Source organism: Mus caroli, unplaced genomic scaffold, assembly GCF_978045245.1.
Source record: "Mus caroli unplaced genomic scaffold, Mus_caroli_1 scaffold_2, whole genome shotgun sequence".
Classification (NCBI taxonomy): Eukaryota; Metazoa; Chordata; class Mammalia; order Rodentia; family Muridae; genus Mus; species Mus caroli.
This window is the reverse complement of record NW_028227257.1, coordinates 55,037,622-55,054,087: the sequence shown is the minus strand read 5'-3', so window position 1 is coordinate 55,054,087 and position 16,466 is coordinate 55,037,622. Positions and strand designations below refer to the sequence as shown.

General features: G+C 38.2%; 1 protein-coding gene across 4 annotated transcripts in view; it reads right to left on the bottom strand.

Annotated features, from left to right (window-relative positions):
• Positions 1-15,700, bottom strand: part of Myef2 (myelin expression factor 2) — a 36,129-nt gene extending 20,429 nt beyond the window's left edge. For 3 of the 4 annotated variants that reach the window (XM_021151946.3, XM_021151954.3, XM_021151911.3), the window contains exons 1-9: positions 15,441-15,700; positions 8,324-8,532; positions 7,083-7,135; positions 5,694-5,701; positions 5,505-5,598; positions 1,984-2,175; positions 1,179-1,332; positions 657-706; positions 462-525 (exon numbers count right to left, since the gene is read on the bottom strand). In XM_021151946.3, the coding sequence (XP_021007605.1) occupies positions 462-525; positions 657-706; positions 1,179-1,332; positions 1,984-2,175; positions 5,505-5,598; positions 5,694-5,701; positions 7,083-7,135; positions 8,324-8,532; positions 15,441-15,574 (958 nt within the window). In that variant the 5' untranslated portion in view covers positions 15,575-15,700. The remainder of the gene's footprint in view (positions 1-461; positions 526-656; positions 707-1,178; positions 1,333-1,983; positions 2,176-5,504; positions 5,599-5,693; positions 5,702-7,082; positions 7,136-8,323; positions 8,533-15,440) is intronic. The other variant, XM_021151894.3, reaches the window with a different exon arrangement.
• Between the last annotated feature and the right edge of the window lie 766 nt (positions 15,701-16,466).

Below are 16,466 nucleotides of genomic sequence, written 5' to 3'. Positions count from 1 at the left end.
CATGTAAAACATGTTAACAGTAAAACGATTATAGAAAACTAATAAAGATATCTGGAAAGAATTTTCAACATGGAAAGATGATTGCAATTTAATGTTAAGCTCAACCGCTAAATAATTTATATAGTAGTCTGAAACTAGTTAAATGCACATACATAGAGAGAAAGAAAGAATATACATAAAAATGTTTTTAAAAGTAGTGGATATCTATGGTAAAATTATAGGGATCTCCTCCCTTCTTATATATGAACTCACCAAATACATCTGAACTCATAACTAGTAGGCGAAAAAATAAATTTAAAAGTCCCATATTTCTTTCCAGTCTTTCCATAATCAGAAGCGTCACACTGTCCAAATCCCCAAACTAATCTCAGAGTGAACTTCAATGGAAGCATCAAAACAGACTTCTTCTTATACATAATGAAGAGAAAGAAAGCTGTTTTCTAACAAGGGTTTTTACTTACGTGGTAACTGTGATGTCTTACTATCATGTGAACGGTAGTCTTCATGAGGGACAGATTTGTCATCCTTATTGCAAAAAGAAAAAAAAAAGAAGTTTATTATACATATAGTTTAAAAACAGCTAACCAGAGCTATTATGTTAGGAAGAGATCTGAAGCAATTAGTAACTAAGGTTGAAATGAGAAGTGGGAACTCACCATTTTCACATGCATAGGTCTATCAAATAAAAACTGCCCATTGAACATGGCTGTTGATTCAGTCAAGGAAAGCCAGTTAAGATGACTGTAAAATTGTACAGACAAATTATCATATTTAAAGAGTCTAAAACTTTTTCTACTATCTTAACATCATTAGACTTTATTCATACCAACTAGTCTCTCAGTTTGATTTATAAGTTCATTAACCAAAATTAACTAGGTTTTACCAACAGCAACTACACTGATGCACAAGGGAGTTAAGTGTTAAAGGACATGAACGCGCACACACTGTCTAGCAGCAGGAAGGATCAGCAGAAAACAAGCTCCTATCAGCCCTGAACACTGTGGCCAATCAATTCCAGTTTAAGTGAGTGACTCTAGTCCTCAAGAAACAACAAGGTTTCCTGCTGTAGACAAAAGCCTCCATTTCTAAATGAGGTCACATTACATAACATAAACAACAACTGTACAGAGGTATCAAGCCTGACCAATGATATTTAATGCTAAATACAATCAGGATACAAATTGCTTGGACTGCTTCAATTGCCTGCTCAAAAGTGACAGTGCCCATGCCTCTGCTCTTGCCATCCTTGTCTTCTTTAATATCAGCCCGCTTCACAGTTCCAGCTATGCTGAACACTTCCTTTAATTTCTTCCAACCAACTTTGAAGTCAAGCTTAACATAGAATGCATAAAGTTAAATTCCTAACAAATGGCCCTCTCTCATTGTAAAAACAAATTATCTCTTTTAACCTCATAAATCTATAAACTGTAATTCTTGTTCAACAATATACCAACAGTGTTGAAATAAAAAAGGTCTTGTTTAAAATCAGTTCAGCTACATCTATCTTGTTTTGTATCTTCATTTAAACTCACATCATCTTTCAATTCCTCAATCCTGTTCTGCACATGGGAAACTTAGGCATCTATTATAACTACGGAAAAATCAGGTTTTGGAAAACACTGTTCATTTCACAAGACTTTCAAGAGCATAAAACAAATGGCAAAGCAACCACAACAGACTTTTACAAACACGAGGACTACAAGAATAAAATTCAACTACCAAAATAAAGAACACACAGAACTGACTTAAGAAAAACTGTTCAATGTCTATGATTTCTAGTTGAGTTAAAAACGCTACCTGTATTTAAAGTCTAACTTTAAATTACATATATAAATTAAGCTTGATTTTAACATATTTATGACTTTTGTCTATTAAGTTAAAAATAATGATCTACAAACCTATCAGCACATACCTAACAAAATAATCTCATGATAAGGGTTAAGTATCCAAGCAACAAAAGCTTAAACTAAAGCTTAAACTTACATTAGCAACAAAAATTGTGGAACCAAGTCTACCAGCCTGCAAATTGCTGATAACCTCAGGAGGAATGTTTGGATTATTGAGAATGGAAGGTGGTAAATTCACCAACCCAGATCCCACATCGGAGGCATGTGATCCTTGAAATGATGTTCCTGTTCGCTGCAGTGCCCGGCGAGCATTTTCTCCATCAGGATCCTATAATGTGTAGTGAATGTTAACTGCTAGCAAATACATCAGTGAATATATACAATTCAAGCGGCTTAAAGTTGGACAGCAGCTAACCCAGCTGGACCAAACTATTAACATCCGTGAGGACTAAGGGTTTTTGTTATTTTTATCCAGAAAGTGAATCCATAAAATCCTGTAGATTGACCCTCTCACTACAAGAACACACTGCTATAAACTCAGGTAGACTGAGATAGAGGAAAGTTTATTATCACTGGCTAACGTCACTCCTGACTCATTGTATAATCTCTTAGCTTCCTGAACAATGAAAAGGACTTGTGATGGGAAAAGGGGATAACAAAATGCCAAGTGTCCAAGTAAAGAATTATAGCAAATATATTTAAGTTCGTTAACTTTTAAAAGAAATATCCTTTATTAAAACAAATCGAAGTACAAATGTGCTTCTATTAGGTAGAAGATCAACAACAAAGCACAAATAAAATTACATTAAGAGGACCATCATGTGTAGGCAAATGATCATGCCAAAAATTCTACTTTCTCATTCATGAACTCATTAACAGCATTTATGCTTGCCTACACAGCATCAGACTAGCCAACATTCTAACATGGAGGGAAAAGGGACTCAGAGCTCCTACCTATGAGGCATCTACTGGCAGTTGATGGCTTCTGGGAAAGAAAGAGCCAGTTTTCTTTAAAGGTGTGTTCCCTGGCAGGTTAACCATGTAACAGAGGATGATGCCACCCCTCTCCCCCACACCCAGAGAGAGAGAGAGAGAAGAATGAGTGGACTCAGGTTTTAAAAGCTATTTGGGAGGAACACAAAGAGTTGGGAGGGTGAGAATGTAGGAATGGATCTGGGAGGAGCTGAGGGAGAAAAGGATAAAATGATCAAAATACATTGTATGAAATTCTCAGAGAAAATATTCATCAAAAACTTCTCTGCTATCTCAGTCTGTAGATATTGTTTTAAAAAAGCAAATAAGGAAAGATGACTTTAATAAATTCTCCAGCATAGCTAAAAGGACAAAAGGAAAAAAGTGAATGTCAGAATAAATGTACGCTGGACTCCGGTGTGTTTCTTCATGATAAAGGAATTAAAAAGATTACAGAGGTGAATACATGTTACCAAAGAATGTGGCAAGACTTTATAGTAAGTAGTCAGGATGCTTAGTGCTCATTCCGTTTGTTAGTTGAGACTCATTCTGTTAGTTGTCGTGGAGGCAGGGGGATGACTTCTGGGCATGCTTGTAGGGGGTAACCTTGATTACACTAACTATAACTAATTTTTAGAACAGTTGTTTGTATTAATAGTTAATAGTGTGTGTTTTGTCACATGTTAACACAATATATATTTTACACACACACACACACACCATATGTAATCTTAGTTTTTATTCCTGTTTCCCCTTGCTGTCCAGCCTGCCAATCACTAACTGCTAATGTTATTAGTGGGCCTACTAATATATGTACGATTCCTACTGATCTTCATATAACTGGATAGAATACTAAAAAGCTGCTAGGGAACACTGTAAATGCATCTTCATTAGAGAACTATGCAAGCAGTCCTCAGCAGTTTTACCAGCCACTGATTTGTAAATCAGATATTCCCTGGAAAATGACTGTCATTGTTGAACATTAGCTAAGAGTTAAATAAATCACTCATTATTTAGTAAAACTAAATTTGACCCCATTTCCCCATCTAAAATAGTTAAAAACAGAGGCATCCTAACCCTTTACTCTGGGGTCTCAACAATCGATCTGAGCTCTTCAATATGCTGCAACTTACAGAAACACAATCACATAACCTAACCTCTAACACCAGTCAATTTTGTCCATTAAAATCAGAAAGATACTAAAAAAATAGTATGCTTAGTGTCCATAGCATCTCTATGGAGCTTTTATTATAATATTTGGTTCCTTTGAACAGAAACAAGATTATAAATTAGCAAATTATGATTACCAAATTATTAGAAAATTATAAATTGGGACAAATTCTTTAGGACACTGTACATTTCTCAAGTTAAGTCCTGACATGCATAAATGCACCAAATAAATGACTAGTCAAACAACAAAATTTAAACATTCCCTACCAAATCTCTGCCAATCTCTTTAATTTGAAGTTAATTCCAGTAAAGAATGTAGGATACATGATATTTTTGGTACGAAGGCACGGAAGCTTATCATCACACTAAAGAACAAGATACCAACAATCACTAACAAGAATAGTTTTTACAGCTAACATTTATGATAGAGTTGGACTATTTTAAGCACTGTGCCAACAGCCTTCCATCACATCACTAGTATAGTAACTAGTAACACTTTGACACTAACAGAGATTTCTAGTATGTCTCCTCCTATCTCAGTGACAAGGAAACTTAACAAAGGTTATGTGATTTGTTCTTCCTGGGTCATTTAGCTTTTCTAGTGACAGAGAGTGAGCTATAACTTATTTATCACACTTAATCTTCATAAAAGTCACATTAGGTGTTAGTGGCATTAAAATAAATTAAGTCTAGAGAATACTTCATAAGTATTATCACTTGTCCAGAAAAGAATAAATTACAACTCAAAAACCACTGTTCTCTTGTTGAATGCCAGTCAACGAATAGCATCAGTATTAGCTCAACATATCAGACCCAAAATAACACTGCGCATTTCTTTCAATACAGGTTTATAGTTTGGCCTATGATCAAACTAATATGGCAAAACAACATAAAACAAAAGAGCCCACGAAAAACAGCCCAGGAAACTGAGTATTACTCAAACTAATTATTACCAAGATGAACCACTCCTTTAAGTACTAGTGTGTAAAGTACGTTCTGCTCATTTGTCAATCTATTTATACTACAAGCCCCATTGTAGATTACTCTAAGTTCCTTACACACCTCAGTAAGCTATAATGCTTTTTACATTCTAGTCTTACAAAATCTAAATTTTATTAAAGATGAATACCAATCTTATTCAAATTCACAAGTTATGTATATTTCCAAACACTCTGTAATCAACTACAATACCTATTGAATTCTCAAAGTCTAAAAATTGAAAATGTTTATATAGCAAATAAAGTCTGAACCTTAAGTTTGTCATCTTTAAATTTTTGGGTCCTGATTTTTATTTTAAATTGAGGACTTCTATCTATCTGTAACTAGAAGCTAAATAAATATAAAGAATAACTTATGGATTAATAGCAAATCATCTCTTAAGTAAAATAATCACAAGCTACAATTCTTTAAAAAAGTAGTCATTTAACTACATGAGAAAAAAATGAAAGAAAAAGAAAAACAAAGGAAGCATGTTCATAAAATTAAATATTTAAATTACAAATACAAAAAACTTACCTCTTTAATATTCAAAGGCCTTCCACTAAGGTCATATTTGTTCATAGTTTCTAATGCTTTCTTTACAAATTCTTCATCTTTGAATTCAACCACGCTTAATAGAGGAAAATAGAAACACTTATGTACAAAGATTTCTTATTCCCAATCACAAGATTAATTTAACGTAAGATAATTTTTAAAAATTCTTACCCACAACCCTGTATCCGGTAGATTATCAATATATGCAAAGAGAAAAAAAACATTTTAGGTCAGTAGATGAATTTAATGGAAAACTCTAATCTTTAAGTCGTTAAAAAGTAATCAAGAATACATTTTATTTTTCTTTTACACCTCCAGAATGTAACAGGCAAGTGACCATGCATTTTCAACAAATTTTTAAATCCATCTAGCATGTTACAAGCTTGTAGTACATTTTACTTTCAGGTGACTTTTCTTAAAATTAAAACTAGTACCACTGTATGAATTCAGTCAACAGTAAGTGAAGGAAGAAACTGAAGGCTCCAATATTCTCTTACACAGTAGTAAAGATTTCAAGATATAGTACGCACAACTTTTTAAATCTAATTAAAGTAGCAAATAAATATGAATTTTCAATGTTCTTTTGTTATGTATATCATTTGCCTGCATGTATGGCTATACGCAGTGTGTGAGTCTGGTGCCCAGAGGCCAGAAGAGGGTGTTAGATCTCTTGGAACTTGAGTTCCAGATGGTTGTGAGCTGCCATGTGGTGCTAGAATTGAGCCTAAGTCCTCTGTAAGAGCAGCCAGTGCTCTTAACTGATGAGCCATCTCTCCAGCCCCCATCAATTTTACTTTTAATAAAGTTATCTATTAGATTAAAACTGGCTGTACACAATTTAGAAGCATCTAACTGGAAGCATGTAAAACAAATTAACCATGTTAAAGAAACTTACAGAATCATTTTTTTTTAAATAATTCCTGAGGTTATTGTTCAAGGTGCCACTTGAATATGATGACAAAATTTATATTTCTCATGTACCCAACCATTTTGTAAATATGATGAGACGCTGCTAGAGATCTTTCCGTTATAATCTTCGGTATACTCATGCTGCTAAATCAGAATCTATCATCAGCCTTCCAGGTCAACTTAGTCATAGACATCATTCATACCAATTGGTCAGAGCACTGCCTCTTACATGATCCTGCAGGCTAACAAATTAAGCTTTTCAATAAAAGTTTCAAAATTATATTCTAAATTAACACCTTTAAGCCACAGGCCTCTCATGAAACTCTTAGGGAATATTATCAATTCGGTGACTTTTAAAATATCCCTGAAGTCATCAAAATACAACAAAAAGCAATATTAAAATTTTATTAGCTAAGAAAAAGCATACCTTAAAGCATTAGAAAAATGAATGCCCCTTAGGAGCATTTACAAAACCCATCCCTTTCAGGTAGCTAGTTTGGTTGGCATATGTCAGACTTGCTCAGATAAAACCTCAAATCTTAAAGTAAAACAAAATGAAACTTAAGTGTCCAAGTCTGGTAGAGTATTATACAAAAGTAAGCTGCTGAGGAACTTTTACACCTCGAGCAGATTATGGCCCACAGCACTTACCCTTGATTTTCCTTCCGCATCCTTAAAGAGCTCCACGTATGTAACCTCACCAACTACATAAGACATACAAAAGGAAGATACCAAGAAACAATACATTTAAACACCAGTATCTTGCTTTACTGCACACCTGTGCACAACTCTACAGAAAAGCACCTATTATTCACCAGCAATCAGGACCAGATCAACATACCTCCTATCAATAGCTATAGAAATTTAACTAATTTTCAGAAATTTCCTCATCCACATTCTCTAAAAAAAGCTAACAACCATATTAACCTGCTTCATACTGCAGATCGTACTTGGCCAGCATGGTATGGTGGTGAACAAATGCACATATACATACAAATGGTCCTCAGCCTGTCATATTAACAACATTAGCACTTTTCAGGTAACTGTGGTCAGCCTACACACAACAGCTGTTTTAAGGTGACTTCCTACCTGAATGTCTTCAATCATGTTTGCCATCAGTAAACTAAGTAATGCTTCACAGCCAGCCACACACTTCTAAGTCAGTGAGTAAAACCAGTCATAGTTGTCACCTTACAACAGATACACCAATGCAATTAAAAAATTATTAGAAGATCACCCTCAAAGCCAAATAGATAGTTTGCAGGACTGTTGAACCTCAATTTTTCAAGAACTAACAGAACTTTTACAAGATCAAGTATTGACATTGTTTTCCCCCAAAACCAAGCATGTGTAGAAGATGAAGTTTTCAGTTATTCTGAAAACAGAACTGCAGCAGCAGTGACACATTTATACAGAACTGCGAGGACAGCAGCATGGCAGGCGTGACAAGGCAAGCAAAATGAATTCCACAGCCAGATTCCAGACTCCACCAAAAACATCTTTGGGGGAAAAAAATCAACCTTTTTATACATACATTAACAAGCTAAATGCATTGCTTAACTAATGCAATAGTCCTTTTAAAATCTATTTTTAAAAACTTCAACAAGACAAAGCAATCACTTTAACGAAATTCTTGGTGGCATGCAGATGCTGGCTTCACTATCCCACTAAAATGGCAAAAAGAAAAATACTTCAATTTATCCATACTTCCTTGTAATGAAATTGCCAAGTGGAAGGAAAAAGAAAAGATTAATTCACATGTCAAGAAAGAAAAGTCTCTCTCTCTCTCTCTCTCTGTTTTGAGTCTGTGTGGCTAAGAGGAATAAAGTCTGCTTACTTCCTCTCCTTTCTATACAAAGAGCACAACAGTAAGTTACTGAAGACATTGTTACCTTTTTCTCTCATCAAATCTTTAATAGCCTGCCATTTCATGTCATAGGGTATGTTGCTAATGAACACTCTGTTCCGATTTGGACCTTTCTTTTCTCCAGTGCCCGAATTCTTATCTTTTGAATAAGGATGAAACCGATTGGCCTTCTTATTTCCTGTAGACTTTTCTTTTAAATCAGATTTTTCTTCCTTCACTGACTCATCATTCTCCCTGTGAATTAGAAGACAAACAAAAGCATCTTTAGTTGATCTTCTAAGAACTCTGTATTAATCACTCACATCTGTCACTTCACAAAATTCTCAATTAAGGTAGAACTCAGCAAAGAAGCAGGGAGTCGGCCTGAGAGCTCCATACTGTCCAAGCCTTTTAATTTCTCAGTTGACAGCAGACATTTTCCTTCTGCGTTAATACTTGTAAGGCTTGAGAAACGATTAAGAGCACTGACTGCTCTTCCAGAGGTCCTGAGTTCAATTCCCAACAACCACATGGTGGCTCACAACCATCTCTAATGGAATCTGATGTCCTCTTCTGGTGTGTCTAAAGACAGTGACAGTGTACTCATACATAAAATAAATAAATCTTTTTAAAAATAATTTATTAAAAAAATACTTGCAAGCATCCCCAAACACAATTTTCCCATGATGGATACTATTTAATAAATATTAATAGACCCTATGGAGGGAGCATGTGAGTTATCTCAGTATCTCACTTAGGGAAGAATTAACTTTCTGAGCTTTATTCAACTCTAAAGTCCAATTTCGACCACCACAAGGGCACTTACTACAGGAACCTGATGACCTGAGTTCAAAACCAGAACCCATGTTAAAGATGGAAAGAGAGAATTGAGTATATAGATTGTCCTCTGATATCAATATGAACGTCATGGCTCACACACATACACATATACCCACACAAATGTGAATATAATAAATATTCTTAAAACTGTCTTAACTAAATTAAATATTAAAAGCTAGCTCATATTATAAAAATGGTCTCTTGACTCTAGCTGCATATGTATCAAAAGATGGCCTAGTAGGCCATCACTGGAAAGAGAGGCCCATTGGACACGCAAACTTTATATGCCCCAGTACAGGGGAAAGCCAGGGCCAAAAAGTGGGAATGAGTGGGTAGGGGAGTGGGGGGGGGTATGGGGGACTTTTGGGATAGCATTGGAAATGTAATTGAGGAAAATACGTAATAAAAAAAATAAAAAATAAAAAAAACCTAGATGTGCCAGGTGCAATGCCACACACCTGTAATCTTAGCACCTGAGATGGTAAAGCAGGAGCATCATGCATTGGAAGCAAGCCTTGGCTACAAAAGCAAGACTTTGTCTCTATAAAATAAAATAAAATAAAATAGCTACTGCAAAAAAAAAAAATGGTGGCACATACTTATAATTCCAGCACTAGGAGACAGATGCAAGATTACCACAAGTTTCAAGACTGCCTGGTCCATATATTAAGTTATAAGGCAGCCAGCCAAGCCAGAGCTATATAGTTAAGACTCTGCCCCCACCCTCCTACCCACCCCACACTAGCCACAAAAGAAGTAAAGAGATGAATAAATGATTATCTGAAAAACTTTTATTTATAGAATAACAAATTTTCCCTAGAATTTTTTCTTTCCCTTAAAACCAGAATCAAAATTACAGCACATCTATCTGCCTATTTAATACACTGTATGTTGAGTTTTATCTATTTCCTACTTAGATAAACACAGAAATATTTAAAAGACATCCTTATATATGTTCATGTTGAACAAAGGATAGGACATGTCAGAACTATGTCTGTTTTATCAGTAATACTATCTATAACGAAAGGCTGGAGTTAAAGAGAGAGGAAAAATTAAACACAGCAGCAGCAGTCTTTTTCAGTGGACCTAATTGGAAAAATTAATTTATAAGACTTCAATCAAAATACAACTATTATGATGCCATATACTAATACAGAAATAAATAAGATATGGGTATATACCTAAAGTAATCCCTACAGATAAGAATCTGGACTTATATTTAAAACTACAATTTATATTTTTAAAGCAGTATGCAGGTGCATGTGTGTGTGCAGGTGCACAGGCATGTCTGTGAGCATATGTATGGAGAGCAGGGGACAGTCTCAGGAATGTCATTCCTGTCTTTTGACATAGTGTTTGTCTTCAAACTGAAGCTCACCAAGTAGATGAGCCCAAGAATCCTGTCTCCTCCTCCCAAGCGCTAAAATCACAAGGACATACATGCTCAATATCTGCACATGGTTCTGGAGAGCAAACGCAGGCCCAAGTGAGGAAAGCACCTTTTCAACTTGCTATCTCCCTAGGACGCAAAAGCAAGCTTATTACAGAAACAACAGCAGATTTAACTCAGGGGTTGCTTTAGTCAACCTCAAGTAATTCATTAACAAGTTAACTTAAAAGCATTTTTTAATAAACTTTAACGAGTCAAAATCTATGAGTAATTAAGAAAACAGATTTCTTAAAAACTTCATGGATTATTCTAACAACAAACCAAATTTCATAATCCAGGCTATAAATTCTAAGCTGAGCAATTCTAGAAGGCTATAAACAAACTTCTTTTTTTTGTTTGTTTTTGGTTTTTCGAGACAGGGTTTCTCTGTATAGCCCTGGCTGTCCTGAAACTCACTCTGTAGACCAGGCTGGCCTCAAACTCAGAAATCCACCTGCCTCTGCCTCCCAAGTGCTAGGATTAGAAGGAAAATGTCACAGCACTCTCCTGAGCAGGTGACCACACTGCCACAGATAAAGCGCATAAAGTCTGTAAGAATAAAACCTGTCTTCTATGCTATCTATCTACACTGTATCTAGAATAAAACCTGTCTTCTATGCTATCTACACTGTATCTAGAATAAAACCTGTCTTCTATGCTATCTATCTACACTGTATCTAGAATGGCAAGGAACCATACCATCTGCTGGACAAGTCGTAATTTTCAACTGTCAGTCAGGACCCACACTCTGGAGGTTGGGAGGATAGCTCAGTTGGTAAACTGCTCACTTTGCAAAGCTGAGTGCCAAGGTTAGGATCCCCAGCATCAACATAAAAAGCCGGGCATGGGAATACAAACCTGGAACTCTTGTAGGGATGGGGAATGGGGAAGAATGGCGGATTCCTGAACTCTACTGGTCAGCCAAGCTACCCGAATCAGTGAGATTTAGGTTCAATGAGAAAACCTCTAAGAAAATATACATGTGTGCATACACACAGAAACATACAGACACAAACCCAAACTCACTGAAAATGGTGATCCATGCCTGTAATGCCAACAGTCAGAGACAAGCAAAAGGCCAGTCTGAACTAAAAAGCAACAAGTTAGTCAGGGCTTAGATTAGACCCTATCTCAAAAGCAAACAGAATCCATACTCTGGCACCATCTGTGAGAAATGCTCCTGTAATCTAGAAAGAAACACTAGAACCAAACTTGCTTCACCAGCTATTCAGATTTTGACAGGGACATCTTCTCTATCAACCTTATTCTTTTATAAGAATAAGGCATGATCTGAAAGGAGTCTTCTCAATTGTTCTAGAATGTGCCTCCTTGTGAATAAAGTGGCATTTCTGAGAATAGAAACAAGCAGCCAAAATCTATAAGGCCTCTCTCTTCTCTGGTTCCTAGCTCCAGCAGCCGGAACAAACCTTTCTTTTTCATTCCTAGGAAGAACCATCTGCATAACAATGTGCTGTCAATGAGTTCACGGAAAGCCTCCAGTGGGAAGTCAGGTAAGAAGATACCCCTCAGTCTACTCTCACCTCGGATGAATTCACTGTGAAAACACATAGAATCTCAAGTCGTCACTAAGTTCCTCTATTCTTCACCTGGCGGAATGAAGGTTACATGACTGTAATAAGCATTTGCTTACAATACTCTAGACAATTCATTACAAAATACATTACTAGCATTATTTTCTTTGTTTACTTAAAGACTGACCAGAGAAAAACTAAAAGATTTCTTTTTAAAAAACCAAACTATAAAATAACCTAGCAATTCCATTTTTTGTATTTAACAAAAGAAATAAAACCATCTCAATATCTGAACTCATAGTCACTATATTTTTTATAATAACTAAGATAAGGAACGGAACTAAAAGTCTGCTTACTGATCAAAGACTAATTAAAGGAGGGTGGGAATGGGCATGCATATATTCCAGATGTACACACACACACAGGTGGACAGACAGAGGGACATAGAGAGAGAGAGAGTCAGCGTTCAGAAGGAAAGCCTGCCAGTTACAGCAACCTGAAGGACAGTGTGCTAAGTGAAGTAAGCCAGACACAGAAAACCAAATACTGCATGACATCAACAACAAAACTCAAAGCCTCAGGGTATAGTGATCATTACCACAAGTCTAATGAGATGTCTGCCTAAGTATACAAACTTCGAGTAACCAAGTTCTGGAGACAATGTGTAGTAAAATGTTTGGAACAGTTACAAAAGATGCTAGCTACATGAGCTCATAGGTATATTAATTAGTTCAATTACAATAATCATTGTATAATAGCAAATCAAAACATCATGGTTGTGACCTTCACTCATGATAAAACCGATGCTTTTAATCACTTCATCCTACCCTAGTGTTGAATATTTTATAAATAGCACAATATAAATACATCTGTAATCATACAAGACTAATGAAGAGTCACAAAATAGTTACTGCTTTCCTTCCAAAACACTTCAGTGTAGACAAAGAAAACAGGATCTTTAATTCCTGTCTAGAGATGAACAAGCCAACTAAATCTTTTCCATAAGTCTCAGGATCTCAAAATTTCTTCCTGTATTTCTTCAATGGATACTCAGTGAACCTTTAAAATTTAAGGTGCAAGGATGAAAAGGACAGCCCCCTCTGTCTGCTGTGACTGGATTAATACAAGCTGCTCCAATCCCAATAGCAGCACATGGCTCACTTTGAAGCAGTGGATGTTGTAAAGCAATGTCTGGTTATCAAATTTCTTTTAATGACTTATGATTAAAAGCATGGTAATCAGCCCAAAGTTTCTACCACCCCACAGGTTGTCAACCACCCCCACAGGTTCACTGTAGACTCACTTAAGAGTCAAGTCCCTAAGTATTCATTGTGACTACCTAGAGTACATTGGTCTCTACTCAACTCTGAAAAAATATGGGAAGAACGAATTAGAATAAGGAAACAACCTGTATTTACTGTTAACAATTGCCCCATATTTTCTCTCCTTAAATTAGAAAATGGTTCTTTCTCACCTCTTTTCCCATCCTGCAATGCAACTGTAGACACTGTATTTTTGGGTCTAAGATTCACAAATACCAACATTATAAGATTTAGTGATTATTTTCTTCAGGAAAAAAAACCAGTGGCACACTCACTAGTAGGTACACATTAGTAATACATCCCTGTCATCCCTCAGCCCCATCCCACCCCACAGCTAGAGTCCAGATACTCCAACCCTTTCCCAAAACACAGTGTGCACAGGACGTAAGCACAACTCACACACACTTCACTCTCTGCCTTACTTATCATACCTAAAACAATGCATGCATCATGTATGCTTACTTTCCATATACATACAATATGGCTATTTCCAATTCACCATTAACTCCATGGATACAGAATCCAAAGACACAGAGGCTGACTGTATTGTTACCGTCACTCCACTTTTTTTTTTCTATTTTTAATAGCAAATCTCTGAAAAAGCCCACGATCTGGCAGGCATAAGAGATAGGCTTTCCTTGCTTTCTGATGTCTCAATGGTTGGTGCACGCACACTCTCCATCCATGACAAACTGCACTGACTTTCAAGCCCTGCAAATCTGATACCTGCAAAATTCTGTTCTGCTCACAAGGTGCTTCCTGTTCAAAAGTCACCAGGTGGGTAGGGAGACGAATGTCCATATTTAATGGTATCCCTAGCCAACTCAAAGGTAACACAACGGGCTCTGCCTAATGGAACGCTCTTAAGGTGCCTCTCCACATAGATCATATATCATTTCAAAAATGAATATAGGCATCAGGCAAACAGCAAACACTGAACTTCTAAAGCTCAGGACAGGCCCCAGAGAACTGGAGTAATTCCTCTTAAATACGTTGTCAGTGGTTAAGAAAAAATATCCAATGATGTCGTCATCCTAAGAGCAAGACTGTCATAGAGAAGCTGAGGAGCACTACCCCATCTAGTTTGCAACCAAATCAATTCAGCGGGTTTCAACAAACTGGTCCAAATCACTGCCTCAAGGATTTCCACACAAAAGCCAGAAAGACATTTTACCTTTTCTAACTTAATACGAGCATCTGTTCACTGCTTTCTACCGAGGCAGACTTGAGAGGTGGAGGGTGTTTTAACAAATTACCGACATTATTTTCAACTTCAGTTTTTACAGAATAAGCCATAGGAAAATAAATGTTTGCCTTCACATCACCCCACGTGACAAGGACAGCCGAGCACAATCTGCCCCTATCCTACTGTCTTACAACTTAAGATCTTATGGATTAACGTCGACTGAATTCTCTACAGACACAGATGACAGATCCAACCTTCAGCCCTTGGGTTTTCTTCTTTAAAAAAAAAAAAAAAAAAAAAGCACGGTATTCTGTGGAGTGGGGGGTGTCATTTTGTGGCCTAGCGCCTGCCTGGAGACTGCACGAGGCCCTGGGTTGCGTTCCCAGTTTTGCCAAATTCAGATTTATACTTCAGTAATGTAATTATATCGTAAGTGAATTATAGTAAAATGAAGGCCACTACACACTGAGTTTGTGTTTTAAAAAAATAAATAAACCAGTCTCCACGGCCGACAACCATCAACCGGGTGGGTGGAGGAGACCAAGTCCTCCTTTTTCAAAAGCCAATCAAGAGGAACACAATGGGTTCGGTGAGCTCTAACACTTTGGAAGCCACCACCGCACACGCGGCCCTCACCGGGGCTCGGAACCGGGCCGGGAGGGGAAAGGACCGATGATGTCATCCCTGGGTCCTCCCCGAGGATGAGGCTAGCCTCGGGCCTTTTAAAGGGGACCGTTTTTCCGCGCGCCCGAGGCCGGGGCCGCCCGCGCCGCACCTGCTCCCGCCCCGGGGCCGCCCGCGCCTCCCGCCCTGCCCGGCCGCCCTCCCGCCCGGCCGCCCGGGGGAGACAATACATTTTAACGCCGTTGGCGCTGCTGCGCGGCGGTTTCTCGGGCTCGCCGGGGTGCGTGTCTCGCCGCGGCTCAGCCGGTTGCTGCTGCGAGCCGTCGTCACCCGCGGCCGCCTCGGGCTTGTCCGCATCGGCCATCCCGCCGCGGGCTCCGCCTCGGCCGCGATGAGGGCTCCGAGCGCTACAATGGCGGCGGCCGGAGAAGCGGTAACGGATCGCGATTTGAAAAGGCCCCGAGCGCTCGGCGGCCGGGATCTCGCGAGAGCGGACGAGGCCCCGCGACTTGGGGAGTGAGTGGGGGCGGGGCTCCGGCGCGGCCACCTGCGGAGGAAGCGCGGGCTGCCTGGGGGCGCAGAGTTGGGGGTCCTCGGGGACCGGGCGTTTGGATGCGAGGACTACAGCAGCTCCATCTCTGCGGGTGGATGCTCTACGAACCCGCCAGCGAGCACCCGTAGCTGAGGACAAGTCACCAAATTGACCACATTCTTTGAGGGCTGAAGATTTCTGTAGACCTTAGCAATCAGCTAAGAGGTCGAAGTTTTTACATTCTCGGGGCAGCTATCGAATTGGACAGTCCATCATTTTCTTAAGAAAACCTGTACAAGGAGGCTGGAAGAGTTCAGCAGTTAGGATAACTTGCTGCTCTTGCCAAGGACCCTGGTTCGGTTCCCAGCACCCACATACAGGAACTCTAACGACCTCTTCTGACTCCATAGGCGCTGGTATGTCTGTGGTGCACAGATATACATGCAGGCAAACCACACGCACACATGAAAAAAATAATAATTGTTTTAAAAGAAGTCTTATACAAGACTGAGTGTCATAATTACACTTCACACTAAAATGGCCTTTTTCAGTTGAAAAGAATGCAAAGACCTCAAACGTTTCCTTCTTAAAAAAAAAAAGTGAACAGCATAGGGCAGACACACTTTATTAGAGATGAGATTGATCTACAAAATTCTGCTTTTTGGTGCTCTACCCACATAGTGTCCTAAACACCACAGATATGTTTGATTTGTGTTTCTGTACT